This window comes from Bos indicus x Bos taurus, chromosome 27, assembly GCF_003369695.1.
Source record: "Bos indicus x Bos taurus breed Angus x Brahman F1 hybrid chromosome 27, Bos_hybrid_MaternalHap_v2.0, whole genome shotgun sequence".
NCBI lineage: Eukaryota > Metazoa > Chordata > Mammalia > Artiodactyla > Bovidae > Bos > Bos indicus x Bos taurus.
Window position 1 is genome coordinate 2,396,975 of NC_040102.1, and position 24,564 is coordinate 2,421,538.

The 24,564-nt window shown below is 38.4% G+C and overlaps 1 protein-coding gene across 3 annotated transcripts in view; it reads right to left on the reverse strand.

Moving 5' to 3' along the window:
* The window catches only part of CSMD1 (CUB and Sushi multiple domains 1), a 2,076,272-nt gene that overhangs the window by 191,961 nt on the left and 1,859,747 nt on the right, over nt 1-24,564 (reverse strand). For all 3 annotated transcript variants that reach the window (XR_003509135.1, XM_027530260.1, XM_027530259.1), the window contains exons 38-39: nt 4,050-4,168; nt 293-362 (exon numbers count right to left, since the gene is read on the reverse strand). Coding sequence is in view for 2 of the 3 variants with exons in the window: in XM_027530260.1 (XP_027386061.1) it covers nt 293-362; nt 4,050-4,168 (189 nt within the window). In the remaining variant the exon portion in view is untranslated. The remainder of the gene's footprint in view (nt 1-292; nt 363-4,049; nt 4,169-24,564) is intronic.

The following is a 24,564-nucleotide window of genomic DNA, read 5'->3' on the forward strand; positions in this document are numbered from 1 at the left end:
CATGCATTAATCCACTGGCTTCTGACATGCATGTGGTGTGTGTTAGTGCCTGGAGCTAGCAATCTTGCATCTAATCCCTGCCGGTTGGTCCAGGGATGCTGAGCACCCACATCCAGGGGGAGAAGATGTCCAATCTCAGTTACACCTCTACTGCATTATTAAGTTATCTTGTCACAGATCTTTGAAGGGAATTTAAAAGTTCATCTTTGAAGCCCAAAAGTTGCTCAAGAAGATCACCATTACATTATTGAGAATGTGCACAGTGACTCAAGGATGGAAGGCATGTCCGTACCAATGCAGAGGGGAGACGGGTAGTTCCAACGCCGCACGGTCCCCGGCATACAGGAGATGTGGGAACGGCCCTGCTCGAGAAAAGATGGAACAAAACTCACTAGCTGAACATGGAGTACTGGAGGCTTCAGTGTTTGCAAGAATATCTGTATTCTCTTTGGTTTTCCCTTTTGATTTAATTACAAATGTAAAAAATATCAAACCCGTGAAATCTATTCTACTAATGTGTATTAATGAATCTCATATTTGGAATCAAAATAGAAAAAAAAAACCATAATCACTGTACTTCTTGTCACTAAAATAAAAATCTTGTAATGTGCTTTTCAATGGTCTGTATTTCTGCCAAGATGCTTTCCTAATGCTTAAGATGCTGAACTGAATTGACCAAAGTAAGTCTTTTTTTTTAAGTCATCAAAAGTTTTGGTCAAATGATTAGGAAATATTAGATGTTGAAGCGTGAAATGTCAGTGGTAAGTAATCTGCTTATGCAAAGGTAACTTTCATGGTTGCCTATGGTTCACAAGCAACTCACACAAGCTTTATCGTTCAGCAAAAAATTGGGTCAGTTCCTCCTTTGTTGGAGAAAAAGGGAGACTTAATATTCATTTTATTATCAGCTTCACAAGCTGTCAAATTAATGCTTCTGCAATGAAATTAATCCTCATTGCTCAGGGTCTCTTTAGCCTTTAAATATATGAAGTTTTCAACTTTCAGCCTTCAAAAAATTTGTCCTGTTCTTCCTCTTTCAAAAATCAGACAGCAGTGGGTTAAATTCTCAGTGCTTTGGGTTAAAATTTCTTTTATGATGAAAGAGAAAGTAGCAAATGGGCATCTCTGTGTACAGACTATTCATGTTTACTGTCTTCCTCATTGTGACTTGGTGGGCTTATGTGACACGTGTGCTAACCTTGTGAATTTCCATTTGCCAAACAAAATTGGCACAGAGGCAGATGACAAACACATCTTTAGCTCATGTTAAATAATCCCAGCCATGTTGGGAACGCATCAAACAAGAATTTGCACTAAGGCTGTTATCAATGACGAACCAATTCCCCAAGCTTAGGAAGATTTCACACTCGATTTGTCTGCCACAGAACTCATTTACTCCTATTTCCTAACATTCTTAAAAGTTGCTACAGTACAGGAAGACTACATTTATACTTAAAGAAGACACTCAGGACAATGCTTTTCCTGCCAAATTTCATGCTCTGTGTCTTCTCATTCTTTGATCTATTATGTTATCTTTAACAAATTTATTTCTGAATTTTGGACAAACACAAAGTATAAAAGCCTTTAGAGACATTTATGGAAGACTACTAATAAAATGGTTATATACAGGGTACATTTTGTTATTGATTCCAACAAAGATATTTCATAGTAGTGATTTCAGCTAAAATTTTTATACTGGATCCAAAACAAGACAGGAATTTGTGTATTTATTTATTAGCTTAAAATGGGAATTTTCTTTTTTTCATCTTTTAAAAGAAAAGCAAAACAGGTTTAGAGAAAAGGAAATCATTAATCCTGCAGATATCCGGGATTGATTTTTGATGCATCCCGTCTCTGCAGTTTTAGCGTGAATCACACTAGGCAGATGCATTTATAGACATTTGTGCATAAATCATACAAGGAACAGTGCTTTTCATGAATACTGTAATTTATGCACACTGCCAGTCCAAATATATTAGTATGTTAGCAAAATTCCCAATTGTTAGCAATTTGAAAAGTCTAGCATCCTTTTTAACTCATGTGAGTGAGAGAAAGTCACAGCTTGTATACTCAATGCTTGATGCTGTTATGAAGGGAAATAAAAAAGTCTTAGTTTGCATTTGAAAACCTGAGCCAAGTGGCCTGCCTGGGCTCCACAGATGTGTGCCTGCAGGCTTTTATCTCCAAGTAGCACATTAAACAATTCATTATAAGAAATGTCTTTACTAAATAACCCTTTCTAGTTTCTTCTCTGAGGGCTGGAGAAGTCTCCCTCATAAAAGGATGCTGGCAGTAACTGCAAAGTGTCATCATAAAAGTGTAGAAAGAAGGGGGACATAAGTGAGGGAGACCAAGTGACAGCCCGTGGGATCTGGAGAAACGGAGGCAACATGGTATTTACATGGTTTACGTAAATTTATGAAGGGCCTCCCCCCCAAAAAAGAAAAAAAAAACAACCAAAGACATATTAACAAAAAGCCTTGTCAGTATAGAGTGAGGTGTTCCTCTAAATGAAACCCTTGGGCTGTGACTTATAATTCTTTTTACTGTAACACATGAAATGGGAAATTTCTGTCTTAAACAATCAGTTACCACTGCCTTCATGTGCTTGGTTACAAACTTGCTTCCATGGCAGACCTTTCAGCAAAGCTTTTTCAGTAACTGTCCTATTTTCCAAGTGTCTGCTCACCTTTCTCCAGAGCCAAGCATTACTATAATACCCACCAAGATCTATACAGGCAGGTGGTAGGCTGTTTTGGTGAAGGTGTCTATGTATCTTGATGTTTACTTCCAATAGTAGCAATGCTGGCTTTCATTTACTGAAGTATCAGGCATTTTGCCAAGGTTTTCTCAGACTGAGAACCCAGGCTGACTTCTGCACACGGCCCCTGTGGATCTGCCGGCTACTCTGCCCCTGATTCCTTCCAGGTCCTGGCTCACTTCCCCCTCCCCATCAAAGATGAGCCCCCAGTGTCCACACCATGAAGCTGTGTGAGACTAATGTGGGTTTGTACACAAAGCACTTGACAGGCAGGCCATCAACTTCCTGCGATTTGTCTCAGTTCTGCAAAAGATTTACTCCAGCACACACGCAGAAATGCAATCACATACTACACTGTCATTTCACTGCTGTGTCATTAAGACTTCTTTCTGATGATTTCTCAAGCTTTATTTAAGTCGGTTACAGAATATGACTAAAAATAATGCTCTTGAAATACTATCAGCTTCAGTGTTATAATAAGCAAACAGCAAAAAGTACTCTTTTACTTGAATTAACTGAAACGTAGAAACATAAGTAGGCTTAAATATTTCTATTGGACTTTGGAAAAAATATACTTGTTTCGATTGCAGTGTCCACTGTTGGTAAGAATTATACATGAATTATGCTAAAGGACAGAGATAAACTATTTTGGGAATATACTTATTTGTGGTTAACTCAAAAATAAATAACTGGAAAATAAGTAATGTTACTATACACTGATTTATAAAATGTTTATTACAACTTTAATTAAAAAAACTTTTAATAAAAAAACCAATAAAATATTATTAGAAATCTGCTTAATGTTTCTCAAAAATTGTTTAAGTCTATCATTTGAGCCCCATATTTACCTGACACACAAATGGACCCTTGATGATTTGCTGAACTAAATCATAAGAGCAGCTTGAAATGCAGGACCAGCACGAGACTCAGAGCCAGTCCAATAATCGGGTTGCTGGGATGATACTATTAACTAGACTGTGTCACTGCTTTGTCCCTTAGAATTTTATCTGTATAGTTACTGGGAGACTACACATTTCATTTTGAAATAAAATTATTATGACTAGAATATACTCAACCTTGAAAGGATCTTTTATCATTTAGAAGCTATTTCTGCATCATCATTGAATTTACCTGTTTGCATGGTTAATTCAAGAGCTCTGATTCACAAACTGAGTGAGAAACTAAGTTAGGTCTCTGTGTGCACATCGTGGGCTTTGTCTTAGGTGAGCTGGCTGAGGATCACCATGCTGAGTCCATTATCAAGAACTTCAACAACAGAAGGAAATACCTGCAGCGTGTACCCAGGCTCGCACTGGAAGGACAGCACATCATTCACCATGTATCGGTCTCCAGTTTTGATGCCGTTACTGGGAAGGGCTGGCTCTTGGCAAGCCGCGAGGCCCACGGCTATGAAAATGCAAGACACAGACTTACAAGCCACGTAGAATAAACAGTGTTCTTATTATTCAAATAGCAAAACAGTGTTTCTCTGTTGCTTTTCTCCTGTAGAAATGAACAAAGATGTTAACTCTCTCTTGTTTACCAAGAACATTTTAACTTCCAATCAGCTATGAGCTAAATCATAAATATTGGTTTGTTTCATTTTCATCATGTATTGAATCTAGCATTTCTTGAAAGAATAAAATTCTTTCTTTCCACATTTAGCATAAAACATACCAATTCTAATGCATACACATTTTAAAAGATCTTTAAAGAAACTGCTTCCTAGATGCAAACACCTATGATAAGGCTCCTTTGTTTTTTGTTTTTCAAGCATATTTAGCAGTCTTTTTGAAAAAGTTTAACTGTGAATCTGGGAATTCTATCTTTCTGGAAAAATATGAGAACAAATATTTTATATTCAGTCTATATCTTTCTTATTTAAAGACAACAACAACAACTAAGTGGGAACTTTCCTAAATGGAGTTGCCTGTAGTTAAGGCGCTAACAAACATGTTTTAATTGCATCATATAGTATTGGAATTAAGCTTAGAATATCAGACAAATGAACTCTAAGGAACATTTAACATTGACAGTTATTTGTATAAACTGTCCTACATTTTGAAGTGTGATGAGCATGGGATCCTGTAAAAGATACACACTCTGCGCCATACCCCAGAACTCCTGGCTCAGAATCTGCTTGGTAACATCATCCCTGGTGATTCTTATGTATTAAAGTTTGAGAACAATTTCAAGCCATGAGACACACAAATTTTGTCTGTGATAAGTGGGTGTGAAGTGTATTATAATATTTTCCTAAGTTGAAATTGATTTTTCCTTAAATGGTTGTATATCAAAAACTATAAAACACCACAGGCATTAAGTGGCAATATTTTTTATTCCTAGCATAATATTTTAAGCCATTTGGGATTTTCATATATGATAAAATTGTTAAATATGAAAAATATCATCACTTATACTCTTAATGTTTTTTTATTTGTATAAGTCTAATTTATCTCCCTCTTTTTTGTAACTTTAGAACATAAAATGCAACTATTCAGTATATTTAAATTTCACCTTTTTTTCTTCCAATCACAGATTGGCATGAACTCCTATTGTATACCATTGATTTTTTATTTGACCCTTAATAGATATTTAAATTAACTTTGGTACAAAATTTCTAACTATAATTTGAAATACCAAAATGATACATTATGATTTTGAAAACACTTGATAAATATGCATTTATTTTTGTCTAATATTTAAAGCACAGAAGAACTATACAAAAAAGATTGTCATGACACAGACAACCACAATGCGAAGTCAAGTGGGCTTTAGAAGTATCACTATGAACAAAGCTAGTGGAGGTGATGGAATTCCAGTTGAGCTATTTCAAATCCTAAAAGATGACACTGCAAAAGTGCTGCCAGTCAATATGCCAGCAAATTTGGAAAACTCAACAGCCACAGGACTGGAAAAGCTGTTTTCATTCCAATCCCAAAGAAAGAAAATGCCAAAGAATGCATTTTTTGCATTCTACTGCACACTTGCACTCATATCAAACACTAGCAAAGTAATGTTCAAAACCCTCCAAGCTAGGCTTCAACAGTATGTGAACCATGAACTTCCAGATGTTCAAGGGGGATTTAGAAGGCAGAGACACCAGATATTAAATTGCCAACATCCAATGTATTAGTGAAAAAGCAAGAGAGTTTCAGAAAAACATTGACTTCTGCTTTATTGACTATGCCAAAGCCTTTGACTGTGTGGATCACAACAAACTGAAGAAAATTCTTAAAGAGATGGGAATACCAGACCACCTCACCTGCCTCGTGAAAAATCTGTATGCAGGTCAAGAGGCAACAGTTAGAATGGGACATGGAACAATAGACTGGTTCCAAATTGGGAAAGGATCATGTCAAGGCTATGTATAGTCACCCTGCATATTTAACGTATACGCAGAGTACATCACGTGAAATGCTGGTCTGGATGGATGAAGCACAAGCTGGAATCAAGGCTGCTGGGAGAAATATCAATAACCTCAGATATGCAGAGGACACAACCCTTATGGCAGAAAGTGAGGAAGAACTAAAGAGCCTCTTGATGAAAGTGAAAGAGGTGTTTAAAAACTAAACATTCAACATAAAAGGAATCCAGATTGGAAAAGAAGTAAAACTCTCACTGTTTTCAGATGACATGATCCTCTACATAGAAAACCCTAAAGACATCACCAGAAAATTATTAGCACTCATCAATGAATATAGCAAAGTTTCAGGATTCAAAATTAGCACACAGAATCCCTTGCATTCCTATATACTAACAATGAGAAAACAGAAAGAGAAATTAAGGAAACAATCCCATTCACCATTGTGATGAAAAGAATAAATCACTTAGGAATAAATCTACCTAAAGAAACAAAAGACATATATATATAGAAAACTATAAAACACTGGTGAAAGAAATCAAAGAGGACACAAATAGATAGAGAAATATACCATTTTCATGGATTGGAAGAATCAATATAGTAAAAATGAATATACTACCCAAAGCAATCTTTAGATTCAATGCAATCCCTATCAAGATACCAAAGGTATTTTTCACAGAACTAGAACAAATAATTTCACAATTTGTATGGAATTACAAAAAGCCTTGAATAGCCAAAGCAATCTTGAGAAAGAAGAATGGAACTGGAGGAATCAACCTGCATGATTTCAGTCTACACTACAAAGCAACAGTCATCAAGACAGTATGGTACTGGCACAAAGACAGAAACATAGATCAATGGAACAAAATAGAAAGCCCAGAGATAAATCCATGCACCTATGGACACCTTATCTTTGACAAAGGAGGCAAGAATATACAATGGAAAAAAAGACAATCTCTTTACCAAGTGGTGCTGGGAAAACTGGTCAACCTCCTGTAAAAGAATGAAACTAGAACACTTTCTAACACCATACACAAAAATAAACTCAAAATGGATTAAAGATCTAAATGTAAGACCAGAAACTAAACTCCTAGAGGAAAACATAGGGAAAACACTGACATAAATCACATCAGGATCCTCTATGACCCACCTCCAAGAGTAATGGAAATAAAAGCAAAAATAAACAAATGGGACCTAATTAAACTTAAAAGCTTTTGCACAACCAAGGGAACTATAAGCAAGGTGAAAAGACAGCCTTCAGAATGGGAGAAAATAATAGCAAACGAAGCAACTGACAAAGAATTGATCTCAAAAATATATAAGCAGCTCCTGCAGCTTAATTCCAGAAAAATAAACGAACCAATCGAAAGATGGGCCAAAGAACTAAACAGACATTTCTCCAAAGAAGACATATAGATGGCTAACAAACACATGAAAAGATGCTCAACATCACTTATTATCAGAGAAATGCAAATCAAACCCACAATGAGGTACCATCTCATGCCAGTCAGAATGGCTGCTATACAAAAGTCTACAAAAAATAAATGCTGGAGAGGATGTGGAGAAAAGGGAACCCTCTTACACTGTTAGGAGGAATGCAAACTAGTGCAGCCACTATGGAGAACAGTGTGGAGATTCCTTAAAAAACTGGAAATAGAACTGCCTTATGACCCACCAATCCCACTGCTGGGCATACATACTTAGGAAACCAGAATTGAAAGAGACACATGTACCCCAATGTTCATCGCAGCACTGTTTACAATAGCTAGGACATGGAAGCAACCTAGATGTCCATTGGTAGATGAATGGATAAGAAAGCTGTGGTACATATACACAATGGAATATTACTCCACTATTAAAAACAATGCGTTTGAATCAGTTCTAATGAGGTGGATGAAACTGGAGCCTATTAAACAAGAGTGAAATAAATCAGAAAGAAAAACACAAGTACAGTATAGTAATGCATATATATGGAATTTAGAAAGCTGTTAACAACGACCCTATATGAGAGATAGCAAAAAAGACACAGATGTAAAGAACAGATTTTGTACTCTGTGGGAGAAGGTGAAGGTGGGAAGATTTGAGAGAATAGCATTGAAACGTGTGTATTACCATATGTGAAACAGATCGCCAGTTCAGGATTGATGCATGAGACAGGGCACTCAGGGCCGGTGCACTGGGATGACCCTGAGGGATGGGATGGGGAGGGAGGTGGGTGGGGGGTTTAGGATGGGGGACACATGTACACCTGTGGCTGATTCATGTCAATGTATGGCAAAAACCACCACAATATTGTAAAGTAACTAGCCTCCAATTAAAATAAATGAATTAATTAAAAAAAAAACAACAACTCTATATTCAGACATCTGAGATCATGGCATCCAGTCCCAACACTTCATGGCAAATAGATGGGGAAACAATGGAAACAGTGAGAGACTCTATTTTAGGGGGCTCCATTATCACTGCAGATGGTGACTGCAGCCATGAAATGAAAAGACTCTTGCTTCTTGGAAGAAAAGCTATGACCAACCTAGACAGCATATTAAAAAACAGAGACATTACTTTGCCAACAAAGGTCCATCTAGTCAAAGCTATGGTTTCTCCAGGAGTCATGTATGGATGTGAGAGTTGGACTATAAAGAAAACTGAGCACCAAAGAATTGATGTTTTTGAACTGTGGTGTTGGAGAAGACTCTTGAAAGTCCCTTGAACTACATGGAAATACAACCAGTCTATCCTAAAGGAAATCAGTCCTGAATATTCATTGGAAGGACTGATGCTGAAGGTGAGACTCCAATATATTGGCCACCTTATGCAAAGAACTGACTCATTTGAAAAGACCCTGATGATGGGAAAGATTGAAGGCGGGAGTAGAAGGGGACGGCAGAGGATTAGATGGTTAGATAGCATCACCGACTCAATGGACATGAGTTTGAGCAAGTTCTGGGAGTTGGTGATGGACAGGGAAGCCTGGTGTGCTGCAGTCCTTGTGGTCACAAAGAGTCAGGTATGACTGAGCAACTGAATTGAACTGAGCATTTAGAGCAAGATACAGAGGATCTTTGTAGATATAGTTAAAATGAGCATATTTTTTTCTCAACTTATCATACTTGTCATTTCACCTTGCATTGTGTATGGTTTCCAAACTTCAAAAATAATATGGTATTCTAACGAGACAGCTTAAAATAATAATGAAGATAATAATCAAAGAGAGAGGAAAGCAGATCTAATAGACAGCTCGGTACAGTTGCATTATCTGGCACAGCAAAGAGGTTGAAGGACAGATAATGCTGATGTATGAGCCTTTGGTATACAGCAGGTCCTCATAAACAACCTATGGAATACATAGGTTATGCCTTAATTCTGGAAAGCAAAAGAAAATTTCCAAGCATATTGTTCACTGTAACCAATTAAGCAACAATCATTCTTTTGGATAATACAGAAGTGTTGTTCACAATCCCTGTAAACCCATAATCCAAAAATGGTATTAAACGTCAGACAACATGCTGTAAAACAGGTGAAGAAAGAACTCACAACTTCACTTGAGGAGATCTCTTGAGAGGTTGACAGAAAGTGAAATAACTGTTAAATGTCATGATCACATAGACCTAAACCTTCATGTGTCACCCGGACACACTAAGGCTTCTATACAACACTGCTTAATGTCCACACTGTTCCTGACAGCAAAGAGTATCTATAAAGAAAGGGCCTTAATAAGTAAACAGTATGCAAAGAAAAGAAACTACTTGTTTAAGTCATTTTCTAAGAAGTTTAGCATATGTGTAGAGCTAAAAATTATTTTATCTGTAAATTGTGGGCAGGTTTAGTCCACAGAATAAATGCTATTCTATTCCTTCTGTTTAACAGATTATAAGATCTGTCTGAAAAACAGATCTTTTCAAAGCATAGGGACTGTATGTCTAATGTCAAGAAAAGAGATCCCATGAAACTGGGGGGAGTAGAATTTTTAAATGTGACTGAAGTAATTATTCTTAAAGCTCAAATTCAGAAAACGAAGATCATGCCATCTGGTCCCATCACTTCATGGGAAATAGATGGGGAAACAGTGGAAACAGTGTCAGACTTTATTTTTGGGGGCTCCAAAATCACTGCAGATGGTGACTGCAGCCATGAAATTAAAAGACACTTACTCCTTGGAAGGAAAGTTATGACCAACCTAGATAGCATATTCAAAAGCAGAGACATTACTTTGCCAACAAAGGTCCTTCTAGTCAAGGCTATGATTTTTCCAGTGGTCATGTATGGATGTGAGAGTTGGACTGTGAAGAAGGCTGAGCACCGAAGAATTGATGCTTTTGAACTGTGGTGCTGGAGAAGACTCTTGAGAGTCCCTTGGACTGCAAGGAGATCCAACCAGTCCATTCTGAAGGAGATCAGACCTGGGATTTCTTTGGAAAGAATGATGCTGAAGCTGAAACTCCAGTACTTTGGCCACCTCATGCGAAGAGTTGACTCATTGGAAAAGACTCTGATGCTGGGAGGGATTGAGGGCAGGAGGAGAAGGGGATGACAAAGGATGAGATGGCTGGAGGCATCACTGACTCGATGGATGTGAGTCTGAGTGAACTCTGGGAGTTGGTGATGGACAGGGAGGCCTGGAGTGCTGCGATTCATGGGGTCGCAAAGAGTTGTACATGACTGAGTGACTGAACTGAACTGAACTGAAGTAATTATTAGTTTAAAACATTATTATAACTTTAAATGTTTTATGTAATTGCAATGATAATAACAAAGAAAACATTTCTCTAATACACATAAAGAGAAATGAGAAAGAAAATAAAATGTCACTACAAAAACACCTATGAGACCAATAAATGGAGTATAAGAGGAAAATAGAGACAAAAATGCTATGATATACAGAAAACTATTTTTTTCCCAGTAGTTATGTATGGTTGTAGGAGTTGGACCATCAGAAGGCTGAGTGCTGAATAACTGATGCTTTTGAATTGTGGTGCTGGAGAATACTGTAGAGAGTCCCTTGGACACCAGGGATATAAAACCGGTCAATCTTAATGGAAATCAACCCTAAATATTCATTGAAAGGACTGATGCTCAAGCTGAAACTCCAAAACTTTGGCCACCTGATGCTAACAGCTGACTCACTTTATCTGTAGAGTCAAAGGTAGGTATCCTTTGTAGATATCCTTATCAAAATTACAAATGGCATTTGGGGCTTAAATAGGAAAAAAAAAAATCCTAAATTTCACATGGAATCTCAAGGGACACCAGACAGCCAAAACAATCTTGAGAGAAAACAAACTTGGGGGCCTTGTGCTTCCCAATTTCAGAAAATACTTATGAAGCAGCAATCAAACAAGTGTGATACTGGCATTAAGATAGATACATAGACTGATGGAACAGAAGAGAGTGCTAAAAATAAATTCTTACATATATGACATATGTAATGATCTTCTCCTAGGTGCTAAGATTACACCCTGGAGAAATGAGAGTCTCTCCAACAGATAGTGTTGGAAAAACTGGATAGGAAGGTGCAAAAGAATAGAGCTGGGATCTTACATTACACCATGTACCAAAATTAACTCAAAATGAATGAAAGATCCAGACAAAGACTTGAAACTCTAAAACTAAAATAAAACAGGGGAAAAGCTTCTGGACATTAGATTTGGCAATGATTTCTTGAATACAACACAAAAGCACAGGCAACAGAAGCATAAAGAGACAAATGGGATTACATCAAACTGAAAAACTTCTGTGTATCAAAAAAACAATCAATAGAGCAAGAGTCAACCTATGCATTGAGAGAAAATGTTTGCAAACCATATATCTAATAATGGTTGATATCTAGAGCATGCAAGGAACTTCCTACAACTAAACAACAAAAATCCTCATTTTAAAAAATGAACAAAAGACTTGAACAATTATCCAAAAATACAAGTGTGTGTAACAAGCATATGAAAAGATGCTCAACATCACTAATTATTGGAATAATGCAAACTTAAACCACAATGAGATACCACCTCACACTCATTAGGATGACCATTAACAAAAGGAAAAAACAAGTGCTGGCAAGTTGTACAGAAACTAGACCCCTTGTGTACTGTCACTGACAACAGGAAATGTTGTAGCAGTTATTAAAAACAGTATGGAGCTTTCTCAGAAAACTGAAATATAATTAATGCATAGTCCAGCAACTCTATTTCTGGGTGTATATCCAAAAGAGGTGAATCAAGAGTACAGTGAGGTATTGTGTTGAAAAAGGCAGAGATAGTAAAACCTGAAGGAAATCATGGCTAAAGTTCATGAGAATGTCAAGGTTTAGAGGAACTGACATTTAAAAATGAAAAGATAAATAGATGCTCAAATGAGGATTTAAAAAAAAAATGTGTTCTTGCTGATTCCACAGCTGTTATGAAGTATTGCAAAATCCCATGGTGAACTCTGGTAAAAACCCTCCAGGAAAGGAAATTTTGCTTCATTTGCATTTATTACATGGCACATAAAGACAACACTGATATAGGAAATTCAATAGTTTAGACAGTGGGAAGTAGCCCTGTCTCATTTTGCCTTCCAAAACTGCTTTGCTTCTTGACACTTGAAACTTTTCTCATCACCCACTTCATCCACTGATGTGACTGGCATCCACTCCCTTGAATCTACTGCCTTGATCAAAAGTCTGATAGGACTAAGGCTCTCATAAGTGATTAGCTGCTGGCTGGCTAAGTCACAGAGCCCCTAGTCACTACTTATTCCATTTCTTCCTTAGTTACCAAGAAAAATTTGTGAGACTGGCTGTAGAGTAGAGAATTCTTTCAAGTTTAACATCCAAAGGATGAATTTGATAGAATAGTCATGAACTTTAAGCAAGTGAGAAGACTCTGAAACCAAAGTAATGGTTAGAAAAATGGAATACTCATAATTTTCAAGTGGCCACAATTTATCAATAAAATCATATTTTTTTTGCATGTGTGACTCATCTGCAGTATGTTCTCTGAAAGAACAAATACTCTCCACACTCACCCATTATTAAGGCATAGAGAATTTAAACGTGTATAGATAAAACCACTTCAAAAACTGATTAATACTTTCATGTCATTTTTCTACATTTGGACTCAGAAACCCACTAGGACTCAACAATTTTGCTTGTCCATAATATTCATAAACTCAGTTCACCTAAATGATATAGTATTTAACGAAAGTGAACACACTCAGACACTAAATGATCTATAAAATCATAATGAGGGTTGTGAGTTTAAGTTCAGTCACTCAGTCATGTCTGACTCTTTGTGACTTCATGGACTACAGCATGCCTGGAGATTCTCAAACTCATGTCCAACAAGTCAGTGATGCCTTCCAACCATCTCATCCTCTGTCGTCCCCTTTTCCTCCTGCCTTCAATATTTCCCAGCATCAGAGTCAGTTCTTTGCATCAGGTGGCCAAATTATTGGAGTCTCAGCTTCAGCATCAGTTCTTCCAATAAATAGTCAGGACTGATTTCCTTTAGGACTGACTGGCTTGATCTCCTTGCAGTCCAAGGGACTCTCTAGAGTCTTCTCCAACACCACAGTTCAAAAGCATCAATTCTTTGGACTCAGTTATCTTTATGGTGTAACTCTCACATGCATACATAACTACTGGAAAAACCATAGCTTTGACTGGATGGACCTTTGTTGGCAAAGTAATGTCTCTGCTTTTTAATATGCTCTCTAGGTTGGTCATAGCTTTTCTTCCAAGGAACAAGTGTTTTTTTCATTTCATGCCTTCAGTAACCATCTGCAGTGACTTTGGAGCCTAAGAAAGTAAAGTCTGTCACTGTTTACATTGTTTCTCCATCTATTTGGCATGGAGTTATGGTAGCGGATGCCATGATCTTCGTTTTTTGAATGTTGAGTTTTAAGCCAGCTTTTTCACTCTCCTCTTTCACTTTCATCAAGAGGCTCTTCAGTCCTTCTTCACTTTCTACCCTAAGGGTGGTGTCATCTGCATATCTTAGGTTATTGATATTTCTCCTGGCAATCTTGATTCCAGCTTGTGCTTCATTCATCCAGCCCAGCATTTCACATGATGTACTCTGCATATAAGTTAAATAAGCAGGGTAACAATATGCAGCCTTTACGTACTCCTTTCCTGATATTGAACTAGTTTGTTGTTTCACATCCATTTCTAACTCTTTCTTCTTGACCTGCATACAGATTTCTCAGGAGGCAGGTAAGGTAGTCTGGTATTCCCATCTCTTGAAGAACTTTCCACAGTTTGTTGTGATCTACACAGTCAAAGGCTTTGGCATAATCAATAAAGCAGAAGTTGATGTTTTTCTGGAACTTCTTCTATGATCCAACAGATGTTGGCAATTTGATCTCTGGTTCCTCTGCCTTTTCTAAATCCAGCCTGAATATCTGGAAGCTCATGGTTCACATACTATTGAAGCCTGGCTTGGAGAATTTTAGAGGGTTGCTTGCTATTGTAAATCAAGCTCTTTGCCATTCTCATAAAAATGTAGTCACACGGTAGTCTTCAACTGCAAATATCTCAATCAGTTTTTTTCATACATTTGTGTGCAAACCTGTACTGCAATTATCAAGGATTATGAGGAAAAATGGAGATGGAAACGGCAACCCACTCCAGTATTCTTGCCTGGGAAATCCAATGGACAGAAGAGCTTGGGGAGCTACAGTCCATGGGGTCACAAGGGTCAGACACAACTGAAGCAACTAAACCACCAAATTGAGAGGAAAAATACTGCTATAAATGAGAGGTACATTTGCAACAGACTCAGATAAGAAAATCAGCAATGCCAACAGCAAGTAATCCATAATTGAGCATAAAGTAATTAAAAAGGTCTACATGACTTTCATTTGCAAAGTTTTTTAGCGCCACACTTTTAAATAGTTTTTACTCATAAAATCATAAGATTCAATAAAAATCTAATGTTTTGAGTATTGATAAAAAATAACCATAAAAAATGTATTTGCTTTCTTTATTGCGGCTGCTAAGTCGCTTCAGTCATGTCCGAATCTGTGCAACCCCATAGACAGCAGCCCACCAGGCTCCGCCGTCCCTGGGATTCTCCAGGCAAGAACACTGGAGTGGGTTGCCATTTCCTTCTCCAATGCATGAAAATAAAAAGTGAAAGTGAAGTCGCTCAGTCGTGTCCAACTCTTCATGACCCCATGGACTGCAGCCTACCAGGCTCCTCCATCCATGGGATTTTCCAGGCAAGAGTACTGGAGTGGGGTGCCATTGCCTTCTCCTGCTTTCTCTATTACTCCTCATTTGAAAATAACTGGATGTAATTTCAGAAATCTGACTATGAGTGGATGGATGGACCCCATGGAGAAGTCAGTATTTTAAGTCACCATATCTTCGCAAAAAGTACTCAGATCAAATACATTTTCAAGGCCAGGCCCGAGGGCCTTATTTTGAGTTTGACCCAACTCTGCATCCATCAGCACTGCTGACTCCTCTGAGCCAGAGTACTAAACTGATGACTCCTGTGCCAATCACTTCTTCTGTGAGGATGCCCGCTCTCCTGTTGCTGTCCAGGTAGGTCTCTACTCAACAACCTAGTTGATCTGTTTGAAAAATAAGTCAGGTGATGTCACTTCCCTGACAGAAACCATTCCGTGTCTTCCAATTGTTTTCACAACAAAACCCTGGGCTGTGAGGTGGGGAACACTCTTCAACCAGCTCCTTCTTTCGCTCTTGTTACCTGCCTCTCCTTCAAGTGTTCTAAAGGCTCCCTCTGAGGTTGACATTTCTTCAGGAGTATAACAAGTGCTTTCCACCTGGGGTGCCCACTGATTGTTTCCTTTGGCTGCAATATGTTTCTGTAAGTTTCTTTGTGACTGAATGTTGGGTATTGTCTCATTCTTCCTTCAATAAATATTTTCAGTCTAAGAGCATTGCAGTTATTTGTACCTAAGAACTCTGTTCATTTGCGTCAAGGTTCTGAACACAATCTACAACCATCACAGTGCTTTCTTGTATATTATGCTCCCACAACTAAAATGTAAGTTCTGCATAAGCTGAGACCATACCTGGTTGCCCCATGACACCATCTACAGAGGTTGGAGGACAGAGCAGGCATACATGAAATGCTCCAACAACTGGGGATGGATACAGTGACACCTACCATTTATTTTAGGGGGACAAGAATAGGGAAGGGGGAAAATTATCACCAAAAGGAGATGTAATCACAGCAAATGTGGACACTCTATGAAAACCATTCAAAATGGAAAATAATCAAACACAAAAATAGTCTCAAATGAGACACAAGTAGGGGTATGCACCTACTGACAACTTGAGTTCCAAAATTACTGTGGACTCGGACAGGAGCCATGAAATTAAGAGATGCTTGTTCCTTGGAAGGAAAGTTATGAGAAACATACACAGCACATTAAAAAGCAGAGGCATCACTTTGCTGATAACAGTCCATGTAGTCAAAGCTGTAGTTTTTCCAGTAATCGTGTATAGATCTGAAAGTTGGACCTTCTTTATAGAAGGCTGAGTGCTGAAGAATTGATGCTTTAGAATTGTGGTTCTGAGCAGAAGACTCTTGAGAGATCCTTGGACTGCAAGGGGATCAAACCAGTCAATCTTAAAGGAAATCAATCCTGAATAGTCATCGGAAGGAGTGATGCTGAAGCCGAAGCTCCAACAGTTCAGCCACCTTATGCAAAGAGCTGACTCATTGGAAAAGATCCTGATGTTGGGAAAGATTGAGGGCAGGAGGAGAAGGGCATGACAGAGGATAAGATAGTTATATAGCCTTGCTGTTCAGTGGACCTGAGTTTGAGCAAACTCTAGGAAATAGTCAAGGACAAGGAAGCCTGGCATTCTGCAGTCTATGGGGTTGTGAAGAGTCAGACATGGCTTAGAGACTGAACAACAATAACAATTTGAAAGCAAACTCCTTTTTGTGTAGGCAACTCTCCGAGTCACGGTCTGAACAAGTAGCAGCAGAATTTGTCCAATGATTGATGATTCTCTCAACAGCAACCAGAGACTAGCTGATAAATAGAGTTAATGATGAGACCCACCTCTGAAATCAGTGTGGGGACAGTAGGTGGTGGTCAGCAGAGCTTAAGATTAAGCTTCAGTTCTGTACACTCTACCCTTTCCTTCCCAAATCTGTTAATGCCTGAAATTCCAAAGACATATCCAGGGACAACTGGAAAACTGAATTTCAATCCCTTTATTTTAGAAGACATCCAACTAAACACCCCAGGGATTAAGTAATTAAATCACATCTTTCACTTAAATGTGATACTTGGTAAAATGCCAAAATATCACTGTTAGTAGGAAAGTTTTAATCAGTTACCAGATTTTTGTGTGTATTATTTTCAACCTCAAATAAAGTTAGGATTCTCCTGTCACCCAACAAAGGTCTGTTACTATTGAATGCCTAAAATAGTCCTGTAAGAGAGACCTCATGTTACCAGAAGGGGCTCTGGAGCTGTCTGGAGTGTTAGATAGAAGTCAGGATATGCAAGACTTTAAACTCGCCCATGGTTCCTGGTGCAAGGACCATGGCAGGAGATAAAGAAGACATGAATTGTCAATTGGTGCTAATGATATAAATTTTAACAGGAGGCAGGAGTTGAGAGGGTCTCCGAATATATGGATCAACAAATGATTAACATACAGTTAAATACAAAAATGGGCTTAAACTGACATGATTAAGAAGATCAACTTATTACATGACTGAACAGCATGGCTTACTGGACACCCACTCTGGTGGAGGTACAGAGCTGTCATCTCTGGGTGTACAGAATGAAATACTCATAGATGCACCCTGGGACATATGAGGTGCCATCCTGTGCAATGTGTCATTGGACTGTGATGTTTATTTACACTCACCATTCAAGTTGAGAAACTTTATTAGTATTTTTAACATAGTACGTACAAGTGCCGTTAATATGTGTATTATTATAATCGGCTAAACCCCAAAACAAAATTTTTCATGTTTAAATAAATTTTTAAAATGTATTTTTTAAAATATAAATTTATTTTAATTGGAGGTTAATTAATGTGAAAAAAAATCTCCATTTGACTCTACCTTGTTAAAGATAAGCATTCATTTCAAACAAAGAAGGAGTCATTATTCTTACTTTTCCCTGAGTTTTTATTTTTTTCATAATAACAACAAATCACTAATTCCTTTTTTCCAAATAAATGTGCTACTACAATACTACTGTCTCTTTTTCTCTATCACATGAGGCTGTCATGGCCACAGCTTAGATGTTCCAGAGTCTGACCCATCTGTATATTGTCCTGTATCAAAGGGCCAGAGTCTGAGACATGGGAGATTAGCTTCCACATCGGAATATGTCATCTGTTGGGCTACTGTTTAAAGAATAGCTAACTTTTCGGCTCTGTAGAACATTTGAAATTCACACTTCACAGTAGCTTCTCTATTTCATTTGCCTTCGAGGGGTCAAATATCATATCTCATAGACTCCAAAAATATTTTGTTAACTCCAATGGGTTTCCCAATAGTGAACATGAGAGGAAGAAGGTCTTTTGAGAAAGCTAGTACATAAAGAAAAGAAATTATTATGAAAATACTTCATAAATAGAATTATTTTGGTGCTGTTTAGACTCAGCGCCACATATTAGCACTAAAGAGGCTTGAATAATTGCAGTGGCCCTCACTGGAGGTCAAATACAGTCATTGGGTTTATGGCATTAACTTGGCATAGGTGCCACTGGATGAAGTCTTATATGGTTCCCTGTGGACCCAGAAATTATCTTCCAACTTAGCAAGATAGAGTGGTGAGTAAGCTCAGTCACAGTAGTGGGTCTAATTTAATAACCAAGGTGTTAGTAATGTGAAGTATGATCATTCAACAAGCACTGCCATCTGCACGAATCAGAATAAACAGTTTCTAATTCAAGCAATCTTTCAATGGAAAGTAATTCTCAACTAGATAAATTTATTCTAATAATATATTTATAATGTAAATATATATTAAATTTAATTCTATATCATTTATCTGTAAATATCTCTGTACTTTTTCACAGCTATGAAGAAACCTATCTTACTAACTTAAAGTTATGTGTATTACATGCTTAGTTTATGAGACTGTAGCAGTGTGTGTGTCTTTATGTGCCATTCGGTTCAGTTCAGTTCAGTTGCCCAGTCATGTCCGACTCTTTGCGACCCCATGGACCACAGCACGCCAGGCCTCCTGTCCATCACCAACTCCCAGAGTTTACCCAAACTCTTGTCCACTGAGTCGGTGATGCCATCCAACCATCTCATCCTCTGTCGTCTCCTTCTCCTCCTGCCTTCAATCTTTCCCAGCATCAGGGTCTTTGCAAATGAGTCAGCTCTTCGCATCAGGTAGCCAAAGTATTGGAGTTTCAGCTTCAACATCAGTCCTCTCAGTGAACATTTAGGACTGATCTCCTTTAGGATGAACTGGTTAGATCTTCTTGCAGTCCAAGAGACTCTCAAGGGTCTTCTCCAACACCACAGTTCAAAAGCATCAATTCCTCGGTGCTCAGCTTTCTTTACAGTCCAACTCTCACATCTATACGTGACTACTGGAAAAACCATAGCCTTAACTGTGTGCCATTAGGAGGTATTTTTTGGTTTTTGTTGTTAAACAAGAAAGGATAAAGAATGTGCATTAGATAGATTATATTTATAGATAGATGATTTTGTTTAAATCTGGTCATTCTAGAAAAACTTCTTCATGGTCAATCTAAATAAATAATTTGAGTACTCATCTATTTCCTGGTGGCTCAGACGGTAAAGCGTCTGCCTACAATGAGGGAGACCCGAGTTCGATCCTTGGGTTGGGAAGATCCCTGGAGAATGAAATGGCAACCCACTCCAGTATTCTTGTCTGGAAAAATCCCATGGATGGAGAGGCCTGGTTGGCTACTGTCCATGGGGTCGCCAAGATTTGGACACGACTGAGCGACTTCACTATCTATCTATCCTTGAAGTAGAGCAATTTTAACACCCACAAAAGACTTCCATTTCTACCTTGGATATAGAAATATGTAAAATAAAGTCTCAAGTCCACTTTAACAGTGAGAAAATTTAAACTACAAAATCATAGCCATTGTTGAACTCATCGGGGAGCTGAGGTTTCAAGTACCTAGGTGACATCAGTTCCCAAGGATTAGTGCCTCCAAGGGGAGGCAGGGCACATGAACTGTCACTGTGATGGATCACAGGAGAGAAAGGACCGACTTCCAGAGGCAAGGATAGATTAGCTATCATCTTAGCAATGGCCAGTGCCCAGCATGGGTCTCCAGCTGCTCAGGGTCCCAGACAGAGGGAGGTTCTGCCCTTCTGTCCTTGCATCTCTGCCAAGTAATTAAGAGAAACACTGGGGGCCTGGTAGAGCCTAGAATCAGCCTCTCCCTTACCAACCCTCACCACCACCAAATATCATTGTTTCTGTGGACAGGGGCATGGAATCCCATGCATTTCCCCACATTTTCCTCTTTCAGAAAAGAAAGTTTAACCACTTTCAGTAGCAAAAACCTGTTGTCTCCAGGGCACAAGAAGAGAGGCACTGCAGCTTGGAGAAAGGTATATAGAGAAAGTCTACATCTGGGGTGTAGTAGGAGAAACTGTGAGCTTAAGATCCTCTATCAGTACCAAGACCACGGTCTTCTGACACTAGGGGACAGTCAGGAAATTCTCTTCAAATACAAGTGATAGGTAGAAGCTTACAACCTCAGGAGGGTGGGCAAGATTGCTGAGAACACCCCATCCCACCATGCATAGACTCTCAGGGTCTGACTTTGGCTGGGAGAGAACTACCTTGATACCAGTGTAAGCTTAACACGGAGTAACAAGCAGCAGCATCTACTACTGGGGAGATACAGAAGTCTGGAAAGATACCATCTCTTTGGGAAAGGCATTTAGGGAAGACTGATAGCTAAGGTTGGAGTAATGACTGAGAAAAAGCCTCCAACTAGGACTTGGCAGTTGCAGCTCACCACTGAGGGATCTGATGCTCTGAAAGTAACCATAGCAACAACAGAACTCAAACCCACGGCAACTTCTGATTCGACAGGCTAACATAAGTGGTGCCCATTCCTAGCACAAATATTAATAGCATCACTGATTCAATGGACATGTGTTTGAGCAGACTTAAGGAGATAGTCAACAACAGAGGAGTCTGTCATGCTGCAACCCATGGAATCACAGAGTCAGACACGACTTAGCAACTGAACAACAATAAAGTGGTGCGCATCTACTCATGGTGCCCATCTTTAATAAAGTATTCAAGAAAAAAAAAAACACTTTGTCTAGAGATAAAGTGGTCAGACTTTGCACAGTCATATAGTGGCATATTGGGCAGATACATCAAATATAAAAATGTGTTAAAACGCCTAGTGGACAAGATAGCATTCAGGAAGAGATGGAGAAATTATGGCAGAGAGACTAAGTATAAGAAAGTGGCAAGTGGAAATTCAAGGGGGAAAACACAATATCTGAGATGAATTATTTCAGTGGACTCATTAGCAGACTTAACATAGCCAAGGAAAGACTCAGAGAATCAAAGGTTAATAGCAACTGCAAAAACTGGAGCACACACATAGAGTGTGAATAAAACAGAATTGCAACCAAGAATTGTGATACAATATCAACATGTCCAATAGACATGCGAATGGAGTTGCCCCAAAAAAACAGGAAAGGAGAATGGGGGAAAGAAACATTTGTAATGATAATGGTCAAGACTTTTTTCATAAATATTATAATGGAAGACATTAAACCTTAGATCCAAGAATGTAAGGGTCACTGAACAGGATGAATATCACGTGTGCATGCACATGTGCGTGTGCACACACACACCTAGACACACCACAGTCTATCTGATGAAAATAAAAGATAAAGAGAAATTTATAAAGGAAGCCAGAAAACAGGGACAAACACATAGCCAGAAGAATCACAGCTTACTTCTCATCACAAACTAAGCAACGAGAAGACCATGAAGTGGCGTATCTTACGTGTGCGTGTGCGTCACGTGCTAAGTTGCGTCTGCCTCTTTGTGACCCTGTGGACTGTAGCCCCCCAGGCTCCTCTGTCCATGGGATTCTCCCAGCAAGAATACTGGAGTGGGTTGCTATTTTCTCCTTCAAGGGCTCTTCCTGATGCAGGGATTGAACCTTTGTCTCCTGTACTGGTAGGCAGATTCTTTACCACTTAGCCACCAGAGGAGCCCTACTTTTTAACATACTGAAAAATAACTTCTGACCCAGATTTCCAAACCCAGCCAAAATATCTTTCAAAAAATGAAGGTAAAATGAAAAACAATAGCTGGGAAAATTCATTGTCAGCAGACCTGCCCTATAAGAAGAATTGAAGGAAGTTCTTTAGACAGAAAAAAATTAAATGAAAACTTGGATTCACCCCAAGAAAGAGCTTCATAGATGTTAAAAATAAGGTAAATATAAAACATTTATTTTCTTATTTTATTCACTATGAAAGATAAATATTTAAAGCAAAAAAGTAGAAAAATATTTGTAGGTTTTATAATATGCAACTTAAAAACTTGTACTTCTAATTTCTTCTATCCATCCTTCATGTTATTGTTATTTTACATTTTATTTTTGCAAAAACAACAATAACATGAGGGATGGATAGAAGAAATTAGAAGTACAAGTTTATAAGTTTCACTAGACACAAAGTGAAATAATATTATTTGAAGGTAAGATGGGTTATATTAAAGAATATATTTTAAACTTGTCTAGAGAGACCCTTAACGTTTTTAAGACTTTTCTCTAATAAGACCATAGTGGAGATAAATTGGAACTTAAATAAAAGATTCAATTAAACAAAATGCTATCAGAAAAAGAGGGAAAACATCAATAAAATACAAATAGTATCAATAGCAACACTCCATCAGGGTTTGGGTGTTTAATCTTATTTGTCCTCTTCCCACCAAATTTCAAATAAAAGTGTTTGCTTTTTGTTTGAAAAATTCCTGTCAGTGTTCATTTGGAATTATGGACTGTTATGATTAACAGGGGGTTTCTCTGTTGGCTCAGTGGTAAAGAATCTGCCTGCACTGCAGGAGCTGCAGGAGACTTGGGTTCAATCTGTGGGTTGGGAAGATCCCCTAGAGAAGGAAATGGCAACCTGCTCCATGATTCTTGCCTGGAGAATCCCATGGATAGAAGAGCCTGGAGGGCAAAGCTTCATAGGGTTTCAAAGAGTCGACATGACTAAAGTGACGTGCACACAAGCACCTAATTAACAGTATCTGGCCTTCATTTCATGTGAGAAACTCACACTTCTCAGATGGAAGCGGAAGTGGACTAGCTGTAACAGCTCAGGTTTCAGGATCGGACCACCTGCATCTCCAAGATTGAGTCCCAAGCCCCTTTCTCTTCCACACACCATTCAGCTACTAGCGGCAGGCGGTGTCTCTCTTAGTACAGAAGGGCGGTCTGTGTGCTCTTCCTGATTGGACGGTTGTGATTCTTGGGCAGGTGCTCATTTGCGATGAAACACATCTGTGTCTACATGTGTTCCTTCTGTAAGTCGTTAGCAGTCCGACTCTGACCTGAGCGGGCTGAACGCATGAGGGGCTCTGTTTCTTCTCCTTAAAGGCCTAGTGTTAGTCGCTCAGTCATGACTGACTCCTTAAGATCCCATGGGCTGTTTCCCACCAGGCTCCTCTGTCCATAGGATTTCCCAGGCAAGAATACTGGGGTGAGTAGCCATTCCCTTCTCCATGGGATCTTCCTAACCCAGGTCTCCTGCATTGCAGGCAGATTCTTTACCATCTAAGCCACAGAGAAGACCTTTTAAAACCTAAGCATACCTCATGGAGTTGTTTTGAGGAGAATTGAATAAATAGCTGTAACACGTTTATGGCAGGACCAGGAACAGAGCTTGTTGCTGCTTTTACTCTTATTTCATGGGTATATATTTTAGTGAAAAATCTGAATTGAAAGATGTGCAGACTGGAAATACACAATTTAAGGTAGATGTAAAAATCTGTTAATGGATATATATGGCTAAGTCCCTTTGCTGTCCACCTGAAACTATCACAGCATTGTTAATCAGCTATATACTCCAGTACAAAATTTAAAACAAAATTAAAAAGAAAGGGCCAGAGAGCAAAAAAAAAAATGTTAGAAGGTTATGAATATTAGACAATTTTTGACAACTTACTTCAACAATCCTTATGTTGTTTGATATTCACCTTAATAAGAGTAATTCTACAAACACTTTGTATAATCCAAATTTTACACTGACACATAGAACAGAGAAATGACTGCCTTGAAACACACAGAAGATAATGGCATGATCCTCAGAATACTATTAGTGTCCAAAAACAATGACTCAGTAAAGAAACTCAACAAAAGAAAACGTAGCATTCTGTGTAGCCAAGTAAAAAAATAAGTAGATTAAGTAATGAAACAAGGCCTTAGATCCTTGAACAAGATTAATTTCAGTGAGCAATACATTCATCTTTCTTT